At 41.0% G+C, this 21,478-nt stretch overlaps 1 protein-coding gene across 2 annotated transcripts in view; it reads right to left on the bottom strand.

Moving 5' to 3' along the window:
- si (sucrase-isomaltase (alpha-glucosidase)) overlaps positions 1-15,985 on the bottom strand; it is a 47,410-nt gene extending 31,425 nt beyond the window's left edge. Inside the window, exons 1-16 of one of the 2 annotated variants that reach the window (XM_052078240.1) lie at positions 15,905-15,985; positions 15,380-15,443; positions 12,638-12,761; positions 11,934-12,019; positions 11,358-11,478; positions 9,417-9,526; positions 9,146-9,297; positions 8,155-8,326; positions 7,776-7,875; positions 7,515-7,627; positions 7,137-7,262; positions 4,654-4,785; positions 4,288-4,407; positions 1,473-1,586; positions 1,107-1,191; positions 453-570 (exon numbers count right to left, since the gene is read on the bottom strand). In XM_052078240.1, the coding sequence (XP_051934200.1) occupies positions 453-570; positions 1,107-1,191; positions 1,473-1,586; positions 4,288-4,407; positions 4,654-4,785; positions 7,137-7,262; positions 7,515-7,627; positions 7,776-7,875; positions 8,155-8,326; positions 9,146-9,297; positions 9,417-9,526; positions 11,358-11,478; positions 11,934-12,019; positions 12,638-12,761 (1,673 nt within the window). In that variant the 5' untranslated portion in view covers positions 15,380-15,443; positions 15,905-15,985. The remainder of the gene's footprint in view (positions 1-452; positions 571-1,106; positions 1,192-1,472; positions 1,587-4,287; positions 4,408-4,653; positions 4,786-7,136; positions 7,263-7,514; positions 7,628-7,775; positions 7,876-8,154; positions 8,327-9,145; positions 9,298-9,416; positions 9,527-11,357; positions 11,479-11,933; positions 12,020-12,637; positions 12,762-15,379; positions 15,444-15,904) is intronic. The other variant, XM_052078241.1, reaches the window with a different exon arrangement.
- Between the last annotated feature and the right edge of the window lie 5,493 nt (positions 15,986-21,478).

Raw genomic sequence — 21,478 nt, 5'->3', positions numbered from 1 at the left:
GCGGTTGCATGCACAGCCAGAGATTGTCAATGTTGACACAAAGGTATCTACATCATGTTTTTGTCTTGAAGGAAGTCAAAGCAGAATTGTTTTACTGAAAGATTCAGAATGCTTATGATGTAACTGGACAATTGTTTCATTCAGCGGGTTTCTGCTTTCACCAAGCCAAATATGAAAAACCTGATAAATTGATTGTAATGATTTTCATCCGTCCTCATGAGGCTGCGATTTGGACATTTTGGTGCCCATTGTTGTCGATGTAAAGCCAAAAGGAATGTATTGCTCTCATTCATTTTCTACGATAATCAGTACCCCATCAAAACGTACATTCAACTATTTTTGTAATTTGACGGTGTATTTTGATGTGAATTCCTCATTGCTCTCAAGGGATGTCAGCAAGTTGGCTTCCAAAGCACCAGTTGGCAAAATACAAACATTGATTCTGCACTCACTTTTCAGTCGCCAGCACCATGGAGTAGCCATAGAGACTGTGAACATCATAGTGGTTCCCCCAGGCTTGCTTGGCATCCATACACAGAGTCTTACTATACATCACCTCATCCTGAATCTCTGTGGGAGGGAGAGATGATAGCGGTGATGGACAGGAATGGATTCAAATGGTGAGCCTGTTTACATAGTGAGTGATGGCCCGAAATGCCCCCCCCCCCTTCCCCCGGTACATGATTTGAGTCCATTATTATTTTTTTCTACATTTATCATGGCACAAAAGTCAACTCTCCAGTTATTTTCTGTTAATTTTCCTGTCTTGTTGAACATGGAATGAATTGGGGATACCTAGACAAGTCACTTGAGTAACTATTGTCGTTCCTACTACTGAGAAAGCGCGGTCAACCAGAATAAGAACAATGAAGATTGTATTTAACGGGTACACAGGGCAGACAAGAAAAAAAAGTCAGCGTATTTAAGTGTGTTGATCAGATTTTATAAAAAGGCCGTTACCCTACACAGCACACCACATTACATTGTTTACATGATCACTTGAGTCATCGGATGTAAAGGGTGAAAATGACTCAGGAGATTGGCGCTCGAAATACTGAAATGCAGTAGATTGCTGTAGAGACATTGGATGGGAGAATGTCCCTTACTTGGAGTGTAGGGAGGATAGTTCAAGTTGTTATCAGCGCAGCCCTTCGTTGATCCTTTCTTGAAGTTTGCCACTTCATTCATGTCCTGCAACGGGATGAGTCACACTGATGAATCGCTCTACCTTTTAACCATTGCAGTTGCAATAAAAAAGATCCATGTTTGTGGATGACACACAAATTCAAAAAAAGAAAACCCTAAATAGTTTTCCCGCATTGGTCGCATGCGCTATGACCTTGACAAGAAAGTAAGCTTCATGCAAATCGGTTGTGAAAAGAGCAAGTTATTACCTAATTACAGTGTTTAATTACCTTAATTTTAAATTGCTTTTAAAATTCATTTACTTAATGCAGAATTTTCAAACTCACTATCCAGAGGGCATCATGTTTAATCTCCTGGGAGAATCTCTTATACTCATCAGTCCACCAGTCAATGCAGTTTTGGCTGGTGTAGTCTGGAAATACGGTTTCTCCGGGCCAAACCTGGAAAGGACAGAGAGAGTGTCGAGTAAACAGCAACAGTCTTACAAACATGAGTGGGGAAACAGCATAATAACTCTCAAAATAGTTTTAAAAAATGATGTAGTAAAAGCTGAGGAAGAACAATGTTGAGAGGAAAAAATGTATAAAGTATTAGAGCTCTCAAGATGTAACCATGTGATCTGAGTCAGTCTGTATGTCGTATCAGGGAAAATGATCCACTAAGAATGAAAGCGATTCTACTTCTTGGTATCTGCGCGTAATTGATGCGAGAGAAAGTTCCATGCGGACAGAGGGAATCCCAAGGTTGGTTCACTTCACCCTGACTTACTTCACCACTAAAGTAAGTCGTTAGAAGCCTTGAATCATAGCATTAAATATGGCCAGTGCGCCAACACAGACACACACACACACACACACACACACATACACACACACACACACACACAAACACGCTGCATTTTACTTTTCGGGCAGATGTTTCTGGCAGGTGGTTAGAACTGCAAGGTTGTTTGGTGCTCGCTACTTTTTTAAAATCCGGGCTTCCTCCCTTTTCCTGTATTTTTTTTTTCCTAACCAAATCTGTTCGCTTTTGTAGCTCCATCTGCGTGCTTTTCTACTCCTTGTCTATAGTGCTATAATATTGCAAGTTTAAAGAAGGGTATTTTTTTCTGGAGGATTGCGGCGCGGGTGGGGGGGTTACAAAGTAGGATGAAGTTTCAATTTTAATGAGTGAATGTCAACTCTCCCACACAAACCTAAGTGCAATAGAAGTCTACAGTATGTGCGTGTCATAGAAAGAATTCAGACTTGTTATTAGTGTACTCATTTATGATCATAGTTCCCATGCAACAATGCTTTGACTCACTTTGTAGGCCCTCAGACTCAATTTTTTTTTCTATGTTTGAAATCAAAACTCACACTTGGGGCTTCAACCGCCCCTCAGTTCTCCCCTTGGTAAATTGCTTTAATTGAAATACTTGCTTTGGCACATTGGCACACCTAACAGTCAGAGATGGTGGTGAGGGTGAGACGTGGTTCATTTGCATGAGCCATGACAGTAATAACTGCGTAATAACTAAGTAAAAATAAAACATTGATTTGATGATAAAAAATCTTTGTAGAAATCATTGAGAATTTCCGAAACAATGCCGTTTTCTTCAGTTTTTTTTAAGTCAAATGAGTACCGAATTAGGACACATATTTGAATGAAAATAAACAAGAGTCTCTAATCACATCTTTCATAACACTTGAAAATCATGAACTAACAGAAGCTATGTCATTAAAGAACTCGAGGCACAGTTTTTCAGTGTTGTCTTGCTCTTTTTCTCTATCTCTCTCTCTCTCTCTCTCTGCTTAATCTGCGATGCAGTAATGCAGAACATTCTAAGATTAAATCCTAATGTGGAATCAATGCATATGTTTGACCTGTTGTAAGCAGCATGAAAAGGCGATTAGCAGTGGGACTGGACCTAATCGTGTGCATAATCAAAACAAGGCAGTAAAACCATAAGAGCAACAGAAGTTTATCCCTCACACATCTCCCCTTCACAGCGGGTATGCCTTTTAAAAACAAGCTGTGCGGGGGCAATGGGTAGAAAATAGCACACCGGGGATTTGAACTTCCATTAGGGCGTGTTATGGTTTGATGGAAATTAGGACAAACTAGTCACCCGGACATCAGTGTACACACAAATACACTTGCTTAGTAGATGAGCTACTAAAAGGCTCGCTACAAACTACTAGCATGGACCATCTGTCAATCCATCATCTATTTCACTTTTATAGAGCAACAGAGGAAAATGTTATGTAGCGTTCGGCTTGTCTTCTTTTTAAAATAGGTTACATTTTTTTCCCCACACAAATATATATATTTTTTCTAGCAAAGAAATCTTCAACGTTTGGCCGAAGAAAAGACATTTTAAACCAACAGAGGAAAGCACCAACAGTTGTGAATTCACAACAAATTTTTAGAGAGCTTGCATGTTTGGCCAGTGGGTTGTGGGTTTTTTTTTTTATCTGAACACTTAAACTAATAAATTTCGCATTTCTTGGTCATTGCTAGCAGAATTATGCAAATTCAAGTGCAACAATATATATTATTTCTCTTTTAATAATTGAAATTGAAACAGCACAGTCCCGTGCGTTTATTTCCATAGTGTTTTGTCATTTTCCGCGTGGCAAACACTTTTTGTTGACGCTGACCTAATTTTTGTTTATGACACAATTTTATCTGGCACTCTCACTGCTATCGACAGCCTCTTTCTTGTCAGAGTGCATTTCAAGCTGCTGATTGCAAAACCCGCAGTTTCGCAAAAAGCGGTTGCACAAACTCTAAGAGAAGGCGTGTCACATGTTCCTTTCATTCTGCGACCACTTCAAGCTCAGCGAAGGCCAACGTACGCACTTTTGGTACGACTTCCGCCGAAACTACAATCAACGGAGATCCCATATTAATTGCGATACTGATTGTGATTTGCATAATTGCAATTTTGTAATTAACCCGTACATTGTGATATTAACCTGTACTCTTGTCTAATCTTGTTTACCTTGATTTTGCATACAGAACATAAATTACACATTTCATTTGGGCAAATGGCTAATTCTAAGCACTCATAAAGCAGTCGGTATTGAACAGAGATATGAACATCACGACTAGCCCGCAACCCGTATTGTTTAGCGTCCATGCATAGCTTCATCTCACCTCTCCCAATAAAGGAGTCTTGCCATCTTTTTCAGTGACCCAGGCTTTCTTTTCCGTCCCACGGTCAAAGGACTCATACGGCAGACCCCCGACTCTTTTGCTGGTGGCAATAGCCGGATCCTAGTGCACACAGACATACTGTCGATCCATGAGGGGGAAACTGCATTCATCAACTCACGAAACTGTATCATTTGTGTGTCAAGTTGTGTTGCTTTAATGACTTGACTCAACAAAAAGCAACAATAAATTTGTTGTGTTGAAAAAAAAAATATGCGTTGCTATTATGAAAGAACTTTCTTTTCAAATGTACACCATCCTCTTTATGCGAAATGAAATATGCTAAATTGACACTGGGGTGTTCCCTACCAGGATGAGGATGTATTTCTGTCCCTTCGCATGAAGGTAGTCGGCAAACTGGGGCAGCTCACTGAACTTGACTTTATCATAAGTGAAGTCTTTCTTCTCCTCCATGTAGTCAATGTCAGTATACTGGATGTCCTGCGTGAGGTTGTTACAGACAAAACACATGCAATTCTTTAAACGCAATCTTGGGATGAGACAACCAACCGCAGGATATGATGTGAAAGGAAATCATTTGGTTTGATGTCAGTGTTCGCTGGGAACATTGGTCCAGAATGACAAGCCTTCTGTGAATTAAAAAAAAAACTTATTTTGACATAATGCGGAGAATGCAGAGCGTTCAGTGGTTATTTCAATCCATCCATCATCCATCCATCCATCCATTAGGGGAGAGGCGGGGCCTTTCCTGCACCGGTCCCCAGCCAATATCAACATTAACACATTATTCAGTTTTTCCTACACATTTGTAGACACAAGTGCATTCTATTTCAGAAGAAAATCAATTAATTGAGCGCAATAGAGAACACCTTGTTCATCCTGACTCCTCTTTCACTCGCAGTCACTTTTAATGCAAGAGTTTTTCTCTAAATTGTCATAAATCGCTCCCCTTGACAGAAGAGGAAGCAGCTGCATGCTGCAATCTTTGAATACACAGTATACGAAAGATTGAACGTAATCAGTGATGTATTTTATTGTACTTACAGGTACTAATCAGATAAGGCGGCGTGGCTCTTGATTGGCGATGATACCGTGAGATCAAATACCAATGTTGTGATAGCATTTTATGATGGTATGATGAAGTTAAAGGTATAGGTTAGGAGTTTAGCTTATCAATTAATTTAAAAAGATGTGTCAAGTTTCAGTTCTTGTGTGCTGAGCAACTTCTGCCCCACGTGGGAAAAAAAACACATTTCTAAGAAAATGTCTTTACATAACTGGCATTTATCAAGCACCGGTGAAGTGGAGAGAGGGCCGGAGTAGGTTTCACACTTTGATCGGAATGAATGTGATAATGAAAGGAACTTCTTCGATTGATGTTTGATCAGCATTGACATTCACTTCAAGTTGAAAAAAAAAACGCCGCTCTCACATTTGAACTTGAAAAGAGCCCAGCAGAAGCTGTATCAGCGGGCAGAAAGCTGAACAACCCCGTTTAAGCGAAAGGCCATTACTATCACTCCAGACTGTCGATTCAACTGCTGCTTGCACCTCCGCATCGCGCCTCCACGGTGTAACATGTCAGGCCCATGCAAACATACAGTTCGGTGTAAACTGTTAAAGAATAACAGGTCGCAAAGGTTGTTGATACCATTCACTGAAAGTGTTTCCCCTGCGCTCCTCAAGAAACCACTGGTGGCACACATTCTTGGTAGCTGTACGTTTTATTGATCTGTTCCTATTTTTATCCTCTTCTTTGTGAAGAAAATCAGTACTGGAAAAAAAAAATCAAAGAAAGGCGGTAACCCTAATGCATGAGCATGCCAGTCATATACCGAACTGCTTTAACGTATATATATATTTTTTTCGTGATGTCTTTATTGTGATGTTTAGCAAAATATAAAAGAAATGTTACGGGGGTTCATTACCAAGCAGCAGAGTCGAACACAGATCAATGCCAACTTCTTCTAACTTTGTGGAGTTGCTTGCAGACAAGAAAAATCCATTCATATTTGTGTTATTACAGTTGGCATACTTGCTCTGTCTTACCGAGTCGATTCTATCGAGGAAATATTGTATGCAGTCAATGAGCTTTTATGAATACAATCAATGCGTGGTGGGTTTTTCCCCCCCTTTCGTACAGTTTCACTCTATTATAATTTGCAAAGATGCAATTGAACGCTCTTCCACGGCCTCACTCACGGACGCAATTTTATTTATTTCTTTTTGGGACAGAAGCGCTTCAAAAGGATGAGGACGGACGGGGATGGAGGACGACTATTATATGAATAAGGACGGAGGGACGATGACGGAAGAGTACCCAGGTCATGGATGGAGGATGTAGGACGGAGCGGTAAACGGATGTAAAAGTGCCCATCTCTGATCATTTGCCCCCGCCGCAAAGTTCTTACAGTCTCATTTTAACAATGAGCACAATGAGTAAAGTGAAGCGTGACTTTGCTGAGCGCAGAAGAGTTTCTGCATGTGTCACAAAGTGAGTAGAGAGCACTTCACACTTGTCCGAGGTGTTTGGCATTTGTGGTCAACGGAGCTGCAGGGATTTGGTGGTCTGTCATGTCAATGTTGATGTTGATGTTGATGATAATACGTCAAATGAGCTGGAGCCGAACTGACTTTTGGCGAGAGGCGGGCTACACACTGGACTAGTCGCGAGTCAATTGCGAGACAAATTTACTGCGGATTAACAAGCGTTCACGTACACACCTACAGACAATTTAGGGTAATGTGAGAGAGCTCACAAAACCCGAAGAAAAGCAATGCAATCACAGGGACAACATGCAAATCACTCCCCGGAAACAAAACCATCTTACATAGGGGAGGTCCACTGCACGATTCCTTTCCACTGTTTTCTTGACCTCACTCAAGCTCCCATAGTCCCACCTGGAAAGCTGGAATCCCAGGGACCAGTAGGGCGGAATGACAGGCCTGCCAATCAGCTGAAAGCACAGTTGGTAAGGTCAAGTCAGTCTGGAAAACGTGTCTGTACCCATACAATAGACTGCTCATGGAAGTCATCCATTGAAAGTCTGTCCCCGTGACAAACAAGAGTGCAAGTTAAACATTGATTGAAGTTGTTTCATTGATTAAAATTATTGTTAAGTGACAAAACTATTGACTACATTTGAACAAAATGCACTGTAATCTGTATTGCTCGAATTGCTTTTCTGAATTTTCTAGGTATGGATCACCTCGAGAAATTCCTGCACCACTTGTTCCGGTGTATCTCCAAAGAGAATATAGAAGTCGAGGATTCCTCCAATTGTTCTGTATGTCACTGCAGGTGCAGGTTGCAACGTCACTTCTGAAAATAGACACCGCACAGAAATGAAAGGTTTTTGTGGCATCTTAAGCCTAACCTTAAATAGTCCCATTAGCTTCGGATGAGTGTAACATGTTGGACTCAGAAATTGGAAGATTTTTTTTTTTTATATTGCTCTGTTTTTTTTTACCCATTGCGTTGCTGTTCATGAGGAAGACCCCAAATGACTTTCCACTCTCGTCCTCCAGAGAGAGGAAGAAGGGATAGTGTCCATAGAGATTGTGTGTTCCCTAGAGAGAGAGGTAATTACAGAAGAACAATATGTTACTCAGATGTATAACCACCTGATTGTTCTTCTCTCCGCTTCTTTGAATTCTATTTTTCACTGACTGAAGCTTCATTTAATGTAGAATAATTTTTCGCTTAGCTTCCTACATTTTCCAATTAGCTTGCCCAAGACATTCACTATATGTATGTGTTTATGTCATCACTTCAAGGCAAAGGAATATTTCAAGAAGGCTTTTAGCAAAATGGCATTTACACATTCACTCATTTAAGAGATTTCTCACCCCGTTCGGAAAAGCATCTCTGGTAAAGATGGGCCAGGTTTTCCAGTTTGTATCATGGCGAAAATGCCTGTGTACGTGCTCTCCCAGGCCATAAATATTATAGGATGGAAGTTTTGCAGACAGCTGAAGGAACTGGTCTGCAAACACCAATGGTCCCATCGTTGTGTCAAATCTGTATGTAATTAGCAAGCAAGTAGAAAATTGGAGGCAAATGTAAGAAATTAAGGTTAGAATACAAATATATTATACACAATTGAGCCTAAACTCATTGCAACACATTGTAAAATGTAAACATTTCGAGACGACCATTCACGGTCACAATCACACCAATAAACTATTTAGAATGGTCAATTCACCTGCCATGCATGTTTTTGGAATGTGGGAGTACCCAGAGAAAACCCATGCAAACTTCATATAGGAAAGCTGGAGCCGGAATCTAAACCGTGACCTCGGCATTGTGAGGTGGACGTGCTTACCAGTCAACCACTGCTTCCAGACTTATTCATTCATTCATTCATTCATCTTCCTAACCGCTTGATCCTCACTAGGGTCGCGGGGGGTGCTGGAGCCTATCCCAGCTGTCTCCGGGCAGTTGGCGGGGGACACCCTGAATCGGTTGCCAGCCAATCGCAGGGCACACAGAGACGAACAACCATTCGCACTCACACTCACACCTAGGGACAATTTAGAGTGTTCAATCAACCTGCCATGCATATTTTTTGGAATGTGGGAGGAAACCGGAGCACCCGGAGAAAACCCACGCAGGCCCGGGGAGAACATGCAAACTCCACACAGGGAGGCCGGAGCTGGAATCGAACCCGGTACCTCTGCACTGTGAAGCCGACGTGCTAACCAGACTTATGTCCTATTAAAATGTGTGGTCTACCAACTTTGTAACTTGTGACTGATTGTCCATGAGAAAACAATGGTGCGCTGTTACGTCCACAGACAATATAAAGAGAAAAATCATCAAAGAACGGTGAGAACTCACAGGACTTTTTTGTTCTCCTTCCTGCGTACAAGCAGCCCAAAAGGTTTGTGTGTGAGCTCCAGTGTGTTGCTGATGGGACTGGTCGGGTGATTGCTGAGGCTGTTAACATGTTCATGGGGCACCTCAAACCTCTGCATGCGGGCGTCATATATCTAAGTACACCATAAAAATAAATCTGAGTTGATGTAGAATAAATTATCTGACAGTTTTCTTTGGCGCAATTGTGTGTGTGTGTGTAAACGTGCGTGAAAGTGTGTGTAAATGTGTGTACCTTAAAACGAAGTCGATTGCTTGATTGCATTTCAGCATGAAATGACAGTTCCTGTATATCTGCTCCAAACAAGGAAGGGGAGGGCATTCTCCTCAGATGTGCCTGTATTACTGCCATAAAAACACAATAAAAGCAAGGTCCGGGTCATAGTACAGAGGAGATCATGGCTAAATGTCTGACAAGTCATGTTAAAGCAAGAAATCAAACACGGCGTAGATTTCGCAAAACAATAACAAACAAACAGCGAGATAAGAACTTATATTAATTATCCTACGTTCCCTCAAATGCATTGGCCATTTGTTTTCTGCAAATTCTCCAGCCCAAATTACACGTGTTTGTTTGATTAAAAGGTGTGAACATCTTTTTGTTCATGTGCCCTGCAATTGGCTGACGACCGGACAAGGGGATGCCCCGCCAGTTGCCCCAAAGCTACTGGAAAAGCTTTCAGCTCATCCGAGGCCAACCACTATAAAACAAAAAAAGGAAAAAGAAAAATGGATGGAATTTGGAATAAGTACTGTTTATCATGTACAGCCACATGTATTAGGAGAATATACATTTTGCTTTCATAAGTTCCAATGCTGCCTATGACATTTTCCAGGTGAACTGTGGTAGACAATCAAATGTTGAGTGTCTCTTGGTTTATTAATTTACCCATTTGATACAAATATTCTTCAGGGCCTTTTGAGGCCAAGAAAGTCAATATTATATATATATATATATATATATATATAAAAAAAAAAAAATCCTCATCTCACCCCTCGGGTGGTGTCCGTCCCTCATTCAGCTCGGGTCCTCTACCAGAGGCCAGGAAGCTTGAGGGTTCTGCGCAGTATCCTTGCTGTTCCCAGCACTGCACATTTCTGGACTGAGATGTCCGATGTTGTTCCCGGGATCTGTTGCAACCACTCATCTAGTTTGGGGGTCACTGCCCCGAGTGCTCCGACCACCACAGGCACGACTGTCACCTTTACCTTCCAGGCTCTCTCCAGCTCCTCTCTGAGCCCTTGGTATTTCTCGAGTTTCATATATATACATATATATATATATATATATATATATACATATATAATATATTGAGCATGAACATGACATCTTTTATATCACACTTGACATATCATGCAGCGATAAAAAGGATCTTTGTCAGGTTTTTTTTCTGCCTTGATCCCTGGCCAAGACTTTTTACATTGAATTTCTGCTGACAAGGACGCCAGTATTTGAATACCTTATGTCAGGTATGATCAAATTACATCCTGGTCAGTGGTGTTCAAAGTAAGGTGCACCACATGACAGTCGAGTTACGACTGTAGTACGTCACATTGTTTTTTGCTAATTCCAACTCTATTGTCGTAAATCCAACTCTATTGCTGAAAAGCTGTTTGTTCAAGCTAAGAAACCAGTACCTAAGATCACTTAAGGCAAAAAATAAAACCGTGCAGGAAGTAGAAAAATCTGCATTTTGCAAATTCAAACAGGCTCACTTAGAGGCTGCACATCATGTTTCACTGACAGAAATGCCCGAGGCAAAGTGAGTGATAGAGGAAAAAACAAGATGAGGGTAAGACAGACAGATTGCAGTCATACGTCCTCGGTTGGCCTCCAAACTTAGCTGAATAGAAAAGGAAATACGGTTGTCAGTTAGTGAACAAGAGATGAAAAACTGGTCAAAGTGGAAATTATTTCAGTTTTCAGTGTTTCCCAATCAGTCAATCAATCAATTAATCAGTTATCTTTTTTTTTTACTTGAGTAATGAATATACAGTATAATCACCTTGGTTTCAAACGTACAAAATTGTTATTGTTTTTAAAGTACAATAAAAGAAGATAAACCGCAGGGTCTTATCTGGGATGTGTTATGACAGTGATTGGGAAATGTTTAATGTCACTGCTTTGCCCTCCACAAAGATTTCAATGTCAGGTCCTTCGACATTACAATCTTACCATAAGGATCCGGATGCTCCACGGACTCAACAGTGTATCCATGGTTGGTGGAAAAGAAGCACCAAGGTACATTTCGCTCATCTAGAGGGCTCCAGCAACATCCACGCTGCTGGCATCCTTTCTGTGGAAGCAACATGACTATAAGTGAGACGGTCCTCTTTTTGGTCTTGATATGACTGCAATGACATTTATTTGGATCCAAATAAAGAGGTGGCTCGTATTGAAATAAATTGAACACACGGATGGCCTTGAACAAGATGACAAGGTCCATGCAACAAATTACTAAAATCAGATATTTAAAAGGCCTCTCGTCAACTGTACAATTTGTAAGAAACCAAACAATAAAACAACACGGTATTTCTGATTACCCTCTTACAGCACCTCCATACTAATGCCATGATTTTACTGTCATGGGTCATCATTTTTTGTGTTTGAATAATCATTCTAACCAAGTAAATAGATAATATCGATCAGCTACAGCACTGGTTGTAATATGAAAGAGACCCATGAAGGCAGTAAAGTATGCCGAAGAGTCCAAAGTCTCATCAACCCTCACGTATTGATTGTCACACATACCTTGGAGGCTCCAGCGTCAGGGAAACAGTCTACTCTTGCTGCAAGAGGAATATTTGGACACTGTGGAACAAACACCTCTGTTGGCTCTGTCAAAAAAGAATGGACATTTCCACGTGACAAACATACAGTACATAAATACTAAACATGATTATTGTCATTGTGCTTTATTACCTTACAGAGTACAATAATAAATTAAGAACAGTCAACGATTAAAAACAGACTGGGCAGTAAAACGTTTTTCTGTGTTTATTCAAAGTTATACTCAGTATTTGATATAGAATTATTCATGGATTTATTCTGTAAATAAACATTGTAATCCTAATCCGTTCAAATATTTGGTCATCTCATGCGGATTATAATATTTCAATATTTTCTGAACTGTAGGACTCAGAGCCCACGACACAGAGCACTTGTTCACTCAAATAAGTAGTTTCATAAATAGGTAGTATTTTTAATATTTTGGTGACCTCAGTAGCGGCATGAAAAATGGTCAGTACTTGATATGAATTATTTCACTTATACATGGTTCTAAAATATAGTCCTAACTCCAACAACACATGCCATCGTGACATGATATTATACAGAGTACTTTCAAGGCATATTTTAAGAGGCCCTGGATTGGATTCTCTCATTGCATTATTGTCCAGGTGTGCCTAATCTTGTGTCCCACGAAAGTAAACCCATACACGTGTAAATTTACTTACCATCCAGAATGGCACCAGGTTCGCCAGTCACAAAAAGAACGATTAGAGCAATTGCTATCACCAGCATCAATGCGAACAGGACCATTAAGGTCACCTCCAAAGCCGAGAATTGCCTTTTCCCCATCTAAAACACAAAAACCAAAGGCGTGCAAGATGAGTGATTACAAAGGTCAACAACTTAAGAACCAATTAATGTCACCATGATTCAAAAGGCAACTTCTCGAAGGTCAGTTCTAATTTCATGCTGAAAGAGGCCCAATGGCAGGACGCTCACCAAGAAATAAAACCTCAACGCACTCACATAACTGATATACTTATAGGATAAGTGGACATTTTCCCTCTGAACAACCAGTAACCTTTAACAAAGCTATTTATGAAATATTTAACTTCAGAAAAAGAGTGAAGTACTTCATATTTCTCTCCAATAGCTGCTTGCCGTTACTGAGACAAAGAATGGAACAAATTTTCCGCACCACAAGGTGCTTCGGATTATAAAGTAGGCCTTCAATGAAAGGCCTACTTTAAAACAGTTTTTAAATATAGGGTGCGCCGCATTATAAGGCGCATACAATAGAAGCTATAATCTTGGCTACGGTTGCATTATGCATACACTAGATGGCACTACACTAAAGGGAATACAAAACAATACAGCTTGATGTATATAATAATAATAATACATTTTATTTATAAGCGCCTTTCAAGACACCCAAGGACACTTTACGATAAAGAGCTTTCACAAGCGCTGCAGCTGTAACAAAGCACTTTACAAAACATTTAAAATGCATCCAAGAGGCACACTGTCGGCTTTTGAGAGAATTTAATGTTAGTTAGTTACGTCTATAGAGCGGAATATACAGTAATCATTCAACAGTTGGGTTGGATCCCAAAATGTCCCTGTAATCCGAGATATTCAGATTAATGACATTTTAAGCAACCAGTTCAAAATGTAGCCGCATATTAGGGGATCCATGAGTTGCTTTGAACAAACTCTTGCAGGATTTATTAAAATCAGTGTTATTGAAATAAATCTGTTCCCTAATCATTGTGAGACATCATTGATATGATCAGCGTCTTCACTGATTGAATCCCATTAGGTATGATTCATATAAATGTGATTTTAGGTCATTTGTTATTTCAGAAGTGTGTATCAAAATGTTAGCCCTTCACATTAACCGGTACCCAAAAAGGTTGGTGACTCCCTGCTCCAGCCCAACCACTGTATTTCCACCTATCCTACTCGTAAACGACATCCTTTTCCATTTAACCTGTTCACGGTACTGCCAGGGGTTAAGTCACCACCAAATCACAAATAAATTGTGAAACTAGAATTGAGTGGGAAATGACCCCATGCCAGCTGCAGTCAAGTCAGCTATGTGAACAACTATACCACCAATAGAAGTGCTGCTCGATTTATTTAATCAATTTTTTCTTCCTGGAATGATCAGACATCCAGGAGCTGTCTACATGTTATCGGCAAATCTACAGAGAGGTTTCAGCAAGCCATTTCAAAGACATTCATCATGTCCCTCAAGCCATTAAACTTGCCTCCAATTTACTATTGCAGACAGAAACAAGGTGAATGTCAAGCTGCCTTTGTGGCTTTGTCTCTTGCTTGAATTAGACATTTATTGCCATACTGTTTAATGTGCTGTGAAGCTCAAGCGAGGGCAAAGAAAGAGACGTATGCCCCCATGCCGCTGTGTGATTCTGAGTCATATGCACATGACGCAACGATGAAAAGTGTTTGAAAACATTTCATGTAAGGAAGAGACGAGATAAGAATTTAACGCAAAAGTACATGGAATATAAAACGTTGGTTCTCAACAGCAAAATCATGCTGTTGTTGCCAAGTCGAACCCAACTTTAAAAGAAAACCGACTGTTCAAAAATAACCTTTAAAACCGTATTTGTGTCACATTTTAATGACACACGCTTAGGCTACGTATTCAAAATTTCTTTTAGGGAGCCTTGCGGAGAAACTGAAGATGAACATCACAACTGCAAATACAAAATGCGTTTGCTGAACATTGGCGTCTGGAACAATGAAATGTCCTCTGCTTATAACCGCTGTCACCTGACGAGCCCCCGCAATTTTTTTAAAACCTGGCCGTGACCCACCCAAAATGGCTTTCAGCCACCGTTCTACCATCCTGATCAAAGGTATTTGCTAATGCCAGTGCTGTGCAAAGGGCGGGGCCAACCTTTTGTGTCATTCACAATGCCCTCTCCCAACCCTCCTGGTGGACGTAAATATATTAGGTGGACATTCAGCTGTTAATCAATAAGAGATGAATGTGTATGTTGAAGGCCCATCCTGCTGGGATGGAGGAAAATACTTTGAGAACGGACGGTCCACACCTATCCCCTGAGCATGATAATATTTCGGGTTATAAAAACTCACTTTGTGTGCCTTCTACTGAAGTGGTGTACAGAACGACAACTACAGTAATCGCACAAACTTTGGCCATAACCTATACAACCATTAGGAATGTTCTGAAGACGAGAAAAGAGACCATTGTTGGACAAAGGAAGGGATAGATAGACCAAGTAGAACATTTGCAGATGGCAGAAACATGTTTAGTTTTGTAAAGTAAGACCCTGAAAAAAGAACCAATTTAAAGACAGACGCAACCGCACGGATTGGGAGCTCCTTCATCATGCTTGAAGAAAATGACAAAAGTGTACTGTCAAAGCAACAAAAGAAATCAGACCTGAAAACCTCCTGACAACCAAGCACTTTACCTTTTAAACGGTAGAAAGGCGAAATCTCCCAAAATGCTCAACTCCAAGAGGCTGCCGCGCAATCCTAGAAAAGCATCCCAAAAGAAAAATGGGGCTAGAATTGGTGAAGTCATTGGTTGACAGGATTGATGCAGATATTGCAAGTAAAGGATTCATGTTAATCGATCAAGTCTAGTCGTCCATTTCCCTTAAAAAAAAAAAGTCTTCAGTCAGATTTACTGCAGTACACAAGTAAAAGATATATCATGGACATTATTGTCCAGAGTAGACAGCGTAATGAAACATGCATTTCTGTGGCCGCAACAGGTTTTCACGTTGTTGTATTATTCATTTTGCAGTTACACCTAAAATGAATCCTGCGAGCGCCGAGTTCTTTGTTGTGAATCATTCAGCAGCGGCACACAGGCGACAGTCTGACTATAATGAACTGAATTCATTTCATGTACAAACTAATAAACTAGATTAAGTATAAATGATGAATTCCTTGTTCTTATAGAGGGAGAAGGGCTGTAACTGTTGTCTTACCTTGGCTCTCTTCACTGTGTCCTGGGCAAAGTTCTCCTGCAAGTGCCTGAGCCGAAGCCAGACAGCACCTCATAAACCACACATGCTATTATGGCCCCTGAGACACACACACACCTACACACACACAAACACACTGTTTGAGAATGACGGACCACGCATGACTTTTTCAGTCGACGAATGTACCAGAACGAGATGAAAGGTACAATGAATTATATACACGATTTGTATATCATAAATAGAAAAACACAATTTTGAAAACAGGGCCCATTTGATCATAGCTCTGCACACAATTCTCACAACCACATACACGAATCAGGACACCTCAAATCTTTAGCAAAACGAAACACCCTGGTGAAAATGAATTTATTTTATTTCGTTACCAGATGAAAAACGCAGGGCGGCACGGTGAGCGACGGGTTAGCACGTTCGCATCACAGTACAGCGTACAGGGCCTTGGCCTTCCTATGTGGTGTTTGAATGTTGTCCTCGTGCCTGCGTGGGTTTTCTCCGGGTACTGCGGTTTCCTCCCACATTCCAAAACATGCATGGCAGGCTGATTGAACACTCCAAAGTGTCCCTCGTTGTGATTATGAGTGTGAATGGTTGTTTGTCTATGTGTGCCCTGCGATTCGCTAGCAACCAGTTCAGGGTGTCCCCCGCCTACTGCCCGAAGACAGCTAGCATAAGCTCCAGCACGCCTGCCACCCTTGTGAGGATAAGCGAATCAGAATTTGGATGGATGGGTTGAAATTGAACTTTGTGCAAATGTTTGAATTGGCTTTGGAGCTTTTCCGTCTTCTGTACCTGATGGACTTGCACGCATTATATTTGTAATCCCTGTGTTACAATCCACTTTACTGATACTAACTAGACATTTCAGAAGGCAGAAATGTTTCTAACATTATTACTGAACCACACGAGGGTAGAATATTAAAAACGGCTCGCACTCTGATGCAGTCTAAATTTAAGCTCTGACATCCATATGCAAAGACGTAACACTTATCAAGTATCTTCGTGACCTTGAGTTGAGCTTTGCCAATCTGTGAAGTATTTCGGTGCCAACTGTTTTATGCATTAAGGTGTGAGTTTCATTGACATAAGACAGCGCACGGGGATTTGTTGGCTTGTTTAATGAACTCGGGGTCCCCATCGAGCTCCAACGTTATTCATCTCTCCACAGCCTTTGTTTCCTGGCTTCAATCTTTTTACAGGAAAAAAAAACTGATTACTGCCACTCCATTGTGACACTATCACAAAGACAGTCTTCATTTAGCAGCAATAAATATACAACACACCTTCTTGTACTGCACAACAGTTTACGCAATTCGGATCTGTTTTGGTCTTCGCTTTGCCAGGACTATATCTGATGAAACACAGTCTGCCTCGGATCGTATCATCATGATTTCAAATTACGTTGGTATTTAGGGTGCCAGACTAAAGTTAGACTTACTCGACTTACGAGTGTCTTGAGCAAGATTCTGAATATGTTGGAAATCTGTGATATGTTATTTTGAGAAAGCCTGACTGTGGATGCTGCTAGGACTGTACTGACGATAACAATACACTAATGATACTACTCTATGTTCAGTGAAAAGTCCGTTTTTTTGTGGGGAGGAGGGGTTTCAGAGTAAGCTAAATATAAATCCCCAAAAAGCATTTAAAAAATATATCACTTATCACTTAACTTACATGAAGAAAGTACATAGAAGCGGTGGTTGACTGGTTAGCACGTTCGCCGCATCGTGTTCACAGGGTTCAGTTACTTTCTTAAAACGGTGTATCTCACAGACAATGAAACAATGTGAATAATATCTGAGCTTGATAACTCTGAGCAATTTTAACCAATTAGCCGTTGGTCAGACTGCCAGGCAGAATGAATTCATTCTGTCAGCGTTACCGCGTACACATTAAAGCACCTTTTTCCAAAAACAGCAAGACGGCAAACTCATTTATTAAAATGAATTACTCTGTATTAAATATAATGAATGAATAAAGTAAAACATTGCCCTCTGGTGTGCCTATCCTACCCCGAATTCAAGTCACCGCTTGTTTCAAAAGAAAGATGTGTAGTTCTAGCAGTCCTATATCTACCCATGCTATTTTGCTCGTGACAAACCCCCAGTTCATTCCAAATAAAAATACATGTATATGTATATCATCAAATGATTGGCATTTCATTTTCAGGTCTCACATTCATCTGCTATTGCATCCATCTGGGTTCAATGATGCAGTGGGGGGAAAAAGACACTGAGCACAAGTGATTGAGTAATTCTGCCAGTGGCGATTCAACATATTTTTACAACGCTTATGTGTGTACAACAAGAGCATTAGTACCTCTTGAATAGCGCTATTTTCCCGATCCTTCACTGATCATTCTGTTCACTCATCAGCGGTTCTCTCTTTACAAATCCAATTCCACTCCGCCAGTGCCAATTTCAGGTGCTCCCCCTCTGGATTGCAACACTGCGCCGATATCAATAGAACAAACTGAAATTGGCTATTCAGTCCCCTGTATCGATCCTGTCCTGTTAAAAGTAGACACTCAACATCGAGTGCTGCCAACCACTCCGCCGTAGTTTGGGTAGGACTCTGTGCAAAAGTGTGTTATGTGTGCGTGTGTCTCTTGTGTGGATTTAGTCTAAAAAGTAATTTCAAAAGTATCTCCACCCACATTGAATGCAAATGCTAACCACTTGTTTATTTTTCCAATATAATTTCCTCTTGTCATTGTTTCTTAACTGAATCCATTGAACTTCCAGCAAAAGATTCTGTAAAACGTTCCATCCATCCATCCATTTTACAATCTGCTTTATCCTCAAAATGGTTGCGGAGGGTGCTGGAGCCCATCCCTGCTGTCTACGGGCAGCAAGCGGCGGACTCCCTGAACCGGTTGCCAGCCAATTATAGGGCACACAGAGACGAACAACCATCCGTGCTCACACTCACACCTCGGAACAATTTGGAGTGTTCAATCAGCCTGTCATGCATGTTTCTTTGGAATGTGGGAGGAAACCGGAGCACCCGGAGAAACCCCACACAGGCCCGGGGAGAACATGCAAACTCCACACAGGGAGGCTGGAGCCGGAATCGAACCCTGCACCTCTACACTGTGAGGTCGACGCGCTAACCAGGCCTCATCTGGATCCAGATGAAGATAGTTCGTGTAACCATTTGACGAAACGAAATTGCGCTCTTACAGTATGTTGTGCCCAGTGTTCATTTGACTTCAGAAGGCAAAACAGGTAACTGTAAGAGATAAATAATTGGACACTCAAGTAATGTCCAACAATGTTCACGATGTTTTAATGAAACACACTCCACAAATATCCTGCCCTGTTTTTAGATAAATTTAGTCTCCAACATTCTATTCAGCATTTAAAGACGTGATGGTAAGTTTATTCGGCGGTCTCCTCATACTGTCTGAGCGCATGCTGTGCGGGTAGCAACAAGGAATCTCCTCGTTGCCATGGTAACTCTGAGCCGGTGAACTTTTGTCAGGTGTCAAGAGCTCACTTGCAGTAGAATAGCGTTGAATGTGTGTGCATGCGTGCATGCTACCACACCCTTTGAGTTTATGATGGCCAGGAAGGAAACAGTGTGTGCTGTCTTCTCCCAACCGACACCATACCATATCCATCCTGCGTTGCCGTTTTAACTGGCTAGCAGCCCTCTGCTCCCTCCCTCCGTGATTCTTCTTTCAGATCTGTGTTTCCTCCACTACCTCGCTTTCATCTATGACGATCCTCAAGATACATCCAAGGGAACGTGTCATTAGTATAATTAGATAATGAAGCAAAAACATCTTAAGCATCGCAACAACAGAAGGAATTGTGCTTTCTGGACACGTTGGATGAATCAGATGGACCTTTGTGTGTGTGTGTGCGTGTGTTATATGGGGTGAATGGCTTGTTGTTGGCTCTGTGGCTGTGCCTGCCATCACAGAGACCTTCTCTCAGACTTCAGTTAATCAATATGCAACTCCTACTTGCATCACTGTCCTTGTGTTATAAATACGTGTATACGCACACACACACACACACACACACACACTAGCAGACTTCATCGAAATTCTGGTCCCAACATCACTACTAAAAGATACAGGACCTTTTTTTTTAGCATTATCTGAACCCCTTATTACAGTCCAATGCATACAAACGATAATATATCTGGATCGATCAAAACAAAAGGATCCATCGAGCTACTAATTCTCTTCTTCTTTGACTCGTCCAGGATCACTGCATCATGAATGCGGCATCACTAGCTATCAGCCGCGTGTAGGCCTACAGTCGAACTTGCATTTTATGTATATCTCATGCATGAGCTTACGTGTCAAAGGGTTTATTGTTCGAAGTGGATTGATTTATGTTCAATTAAAACCGATATTCCTTCAAGGTAAAACAGCAGAATGCGATTAGCCACTACGGTGATAATGCTGTCATATAGGTTGAACTTCATGGGTTCATAATGGTATAACAAACCCCCAATTCTCATACAAAATCCATAAATCAAGAATCAAAGTGGATCCCACAAACATAGACCAAGTTAGATCAAGAGACAAAAATGTATTCAAGTACAAAACAAGACCGGCAAAGTACAAACAATGACGCTGGTAACCATGAACCAGGAGAAAAGGCAATGAACAGGTAGCGCTTGCAAACGGCAAGGGAAAAAAAATGAGCACATGAATTGCTTGCCTCAAAAGGACAAGTGAAATCAAATGACCAAAAACGAACAAAACCCAGAATAGCTCTCATCTAAAAATACTCACTATGACAAGGACGATCAGGCGAGAAGAAGGAACGTCGAGAAAATGCAGGCACTTGGTACGAGAGTCGTGAGCAAGGCAGGAAAAATACGACAATGGTATGATAATGAGCGTGAAAAAGAGGTGCGGAGTTCCAATGAAGTTGGAAAACATTGTGCAAAATGTAAATCATTTGTCAAGTTGTGCTGTTCAAGATGCTTGGGTGTGGTCTGTGAAATTCAAATCTGCTGTTCACAAAACATGATCCGCGTCATTTAATTCAAGAGGTCACAATGACTTTTCTCCAATAGCATTTGATCCCATCCAAAACATCAACCCGTCATTAAAAAAAAATACATTTTGCATTTACCTTGGTGAGAATACCTTTTCACGGCACTCCATTTCCTCCAAAAGTCAAGTCAAGTCAAGTCAACAGTATTTATAGAGCACTTTCAAACAGCCATCGCTGCATACAAAGTGCTGTACATGGAGCGATTTAACATATACAATAAACAGTAAGACGAATCAGTAATAAGTAATAAGTAATAAGGCGGTAGAAAGCACCAAGCAGTAAAATCAAGAGCAAATCTAAGTCATGCTGAGTCAAACGCCAAAGAATACAAGTGAGTTTTGAGGAGGGCTTTAAAGATGGGCAGCGAGGAGGCTTGCCGAATGTTCAGTGGGAGGTCATTCCAGAGAGATGGACCAGCAACAGAAAAGGCTCGATCCCCTCTGAGCCTCAGTTTAGTTCTTGGTACGTCTAGCAAAGACTGGTCCACAGACCTGAGGCGCCGGGCAGGGGTGTAGGGGCGTATGAGCTCAGAAGAGGT

This window comes from Hippocampus zosterae, chromosome 10 (assembly GCF_025434085.1).
Source record: "Hippocampus zosterae strain Florida chromosome 10, ASM2543408v3, whole genome shotgun sequence".
Classification (NCBI taxonomy): domain Eukaryota; kingdom Metazoa; phylum Chordata; class Actinopteri; order Syngnathiformes; family Syngnathidae; genus Hippocampus; species Hippocampus zosterae.
This window is presented reverse-complemented; position numbering and strand designations above follow the sequence as displayed.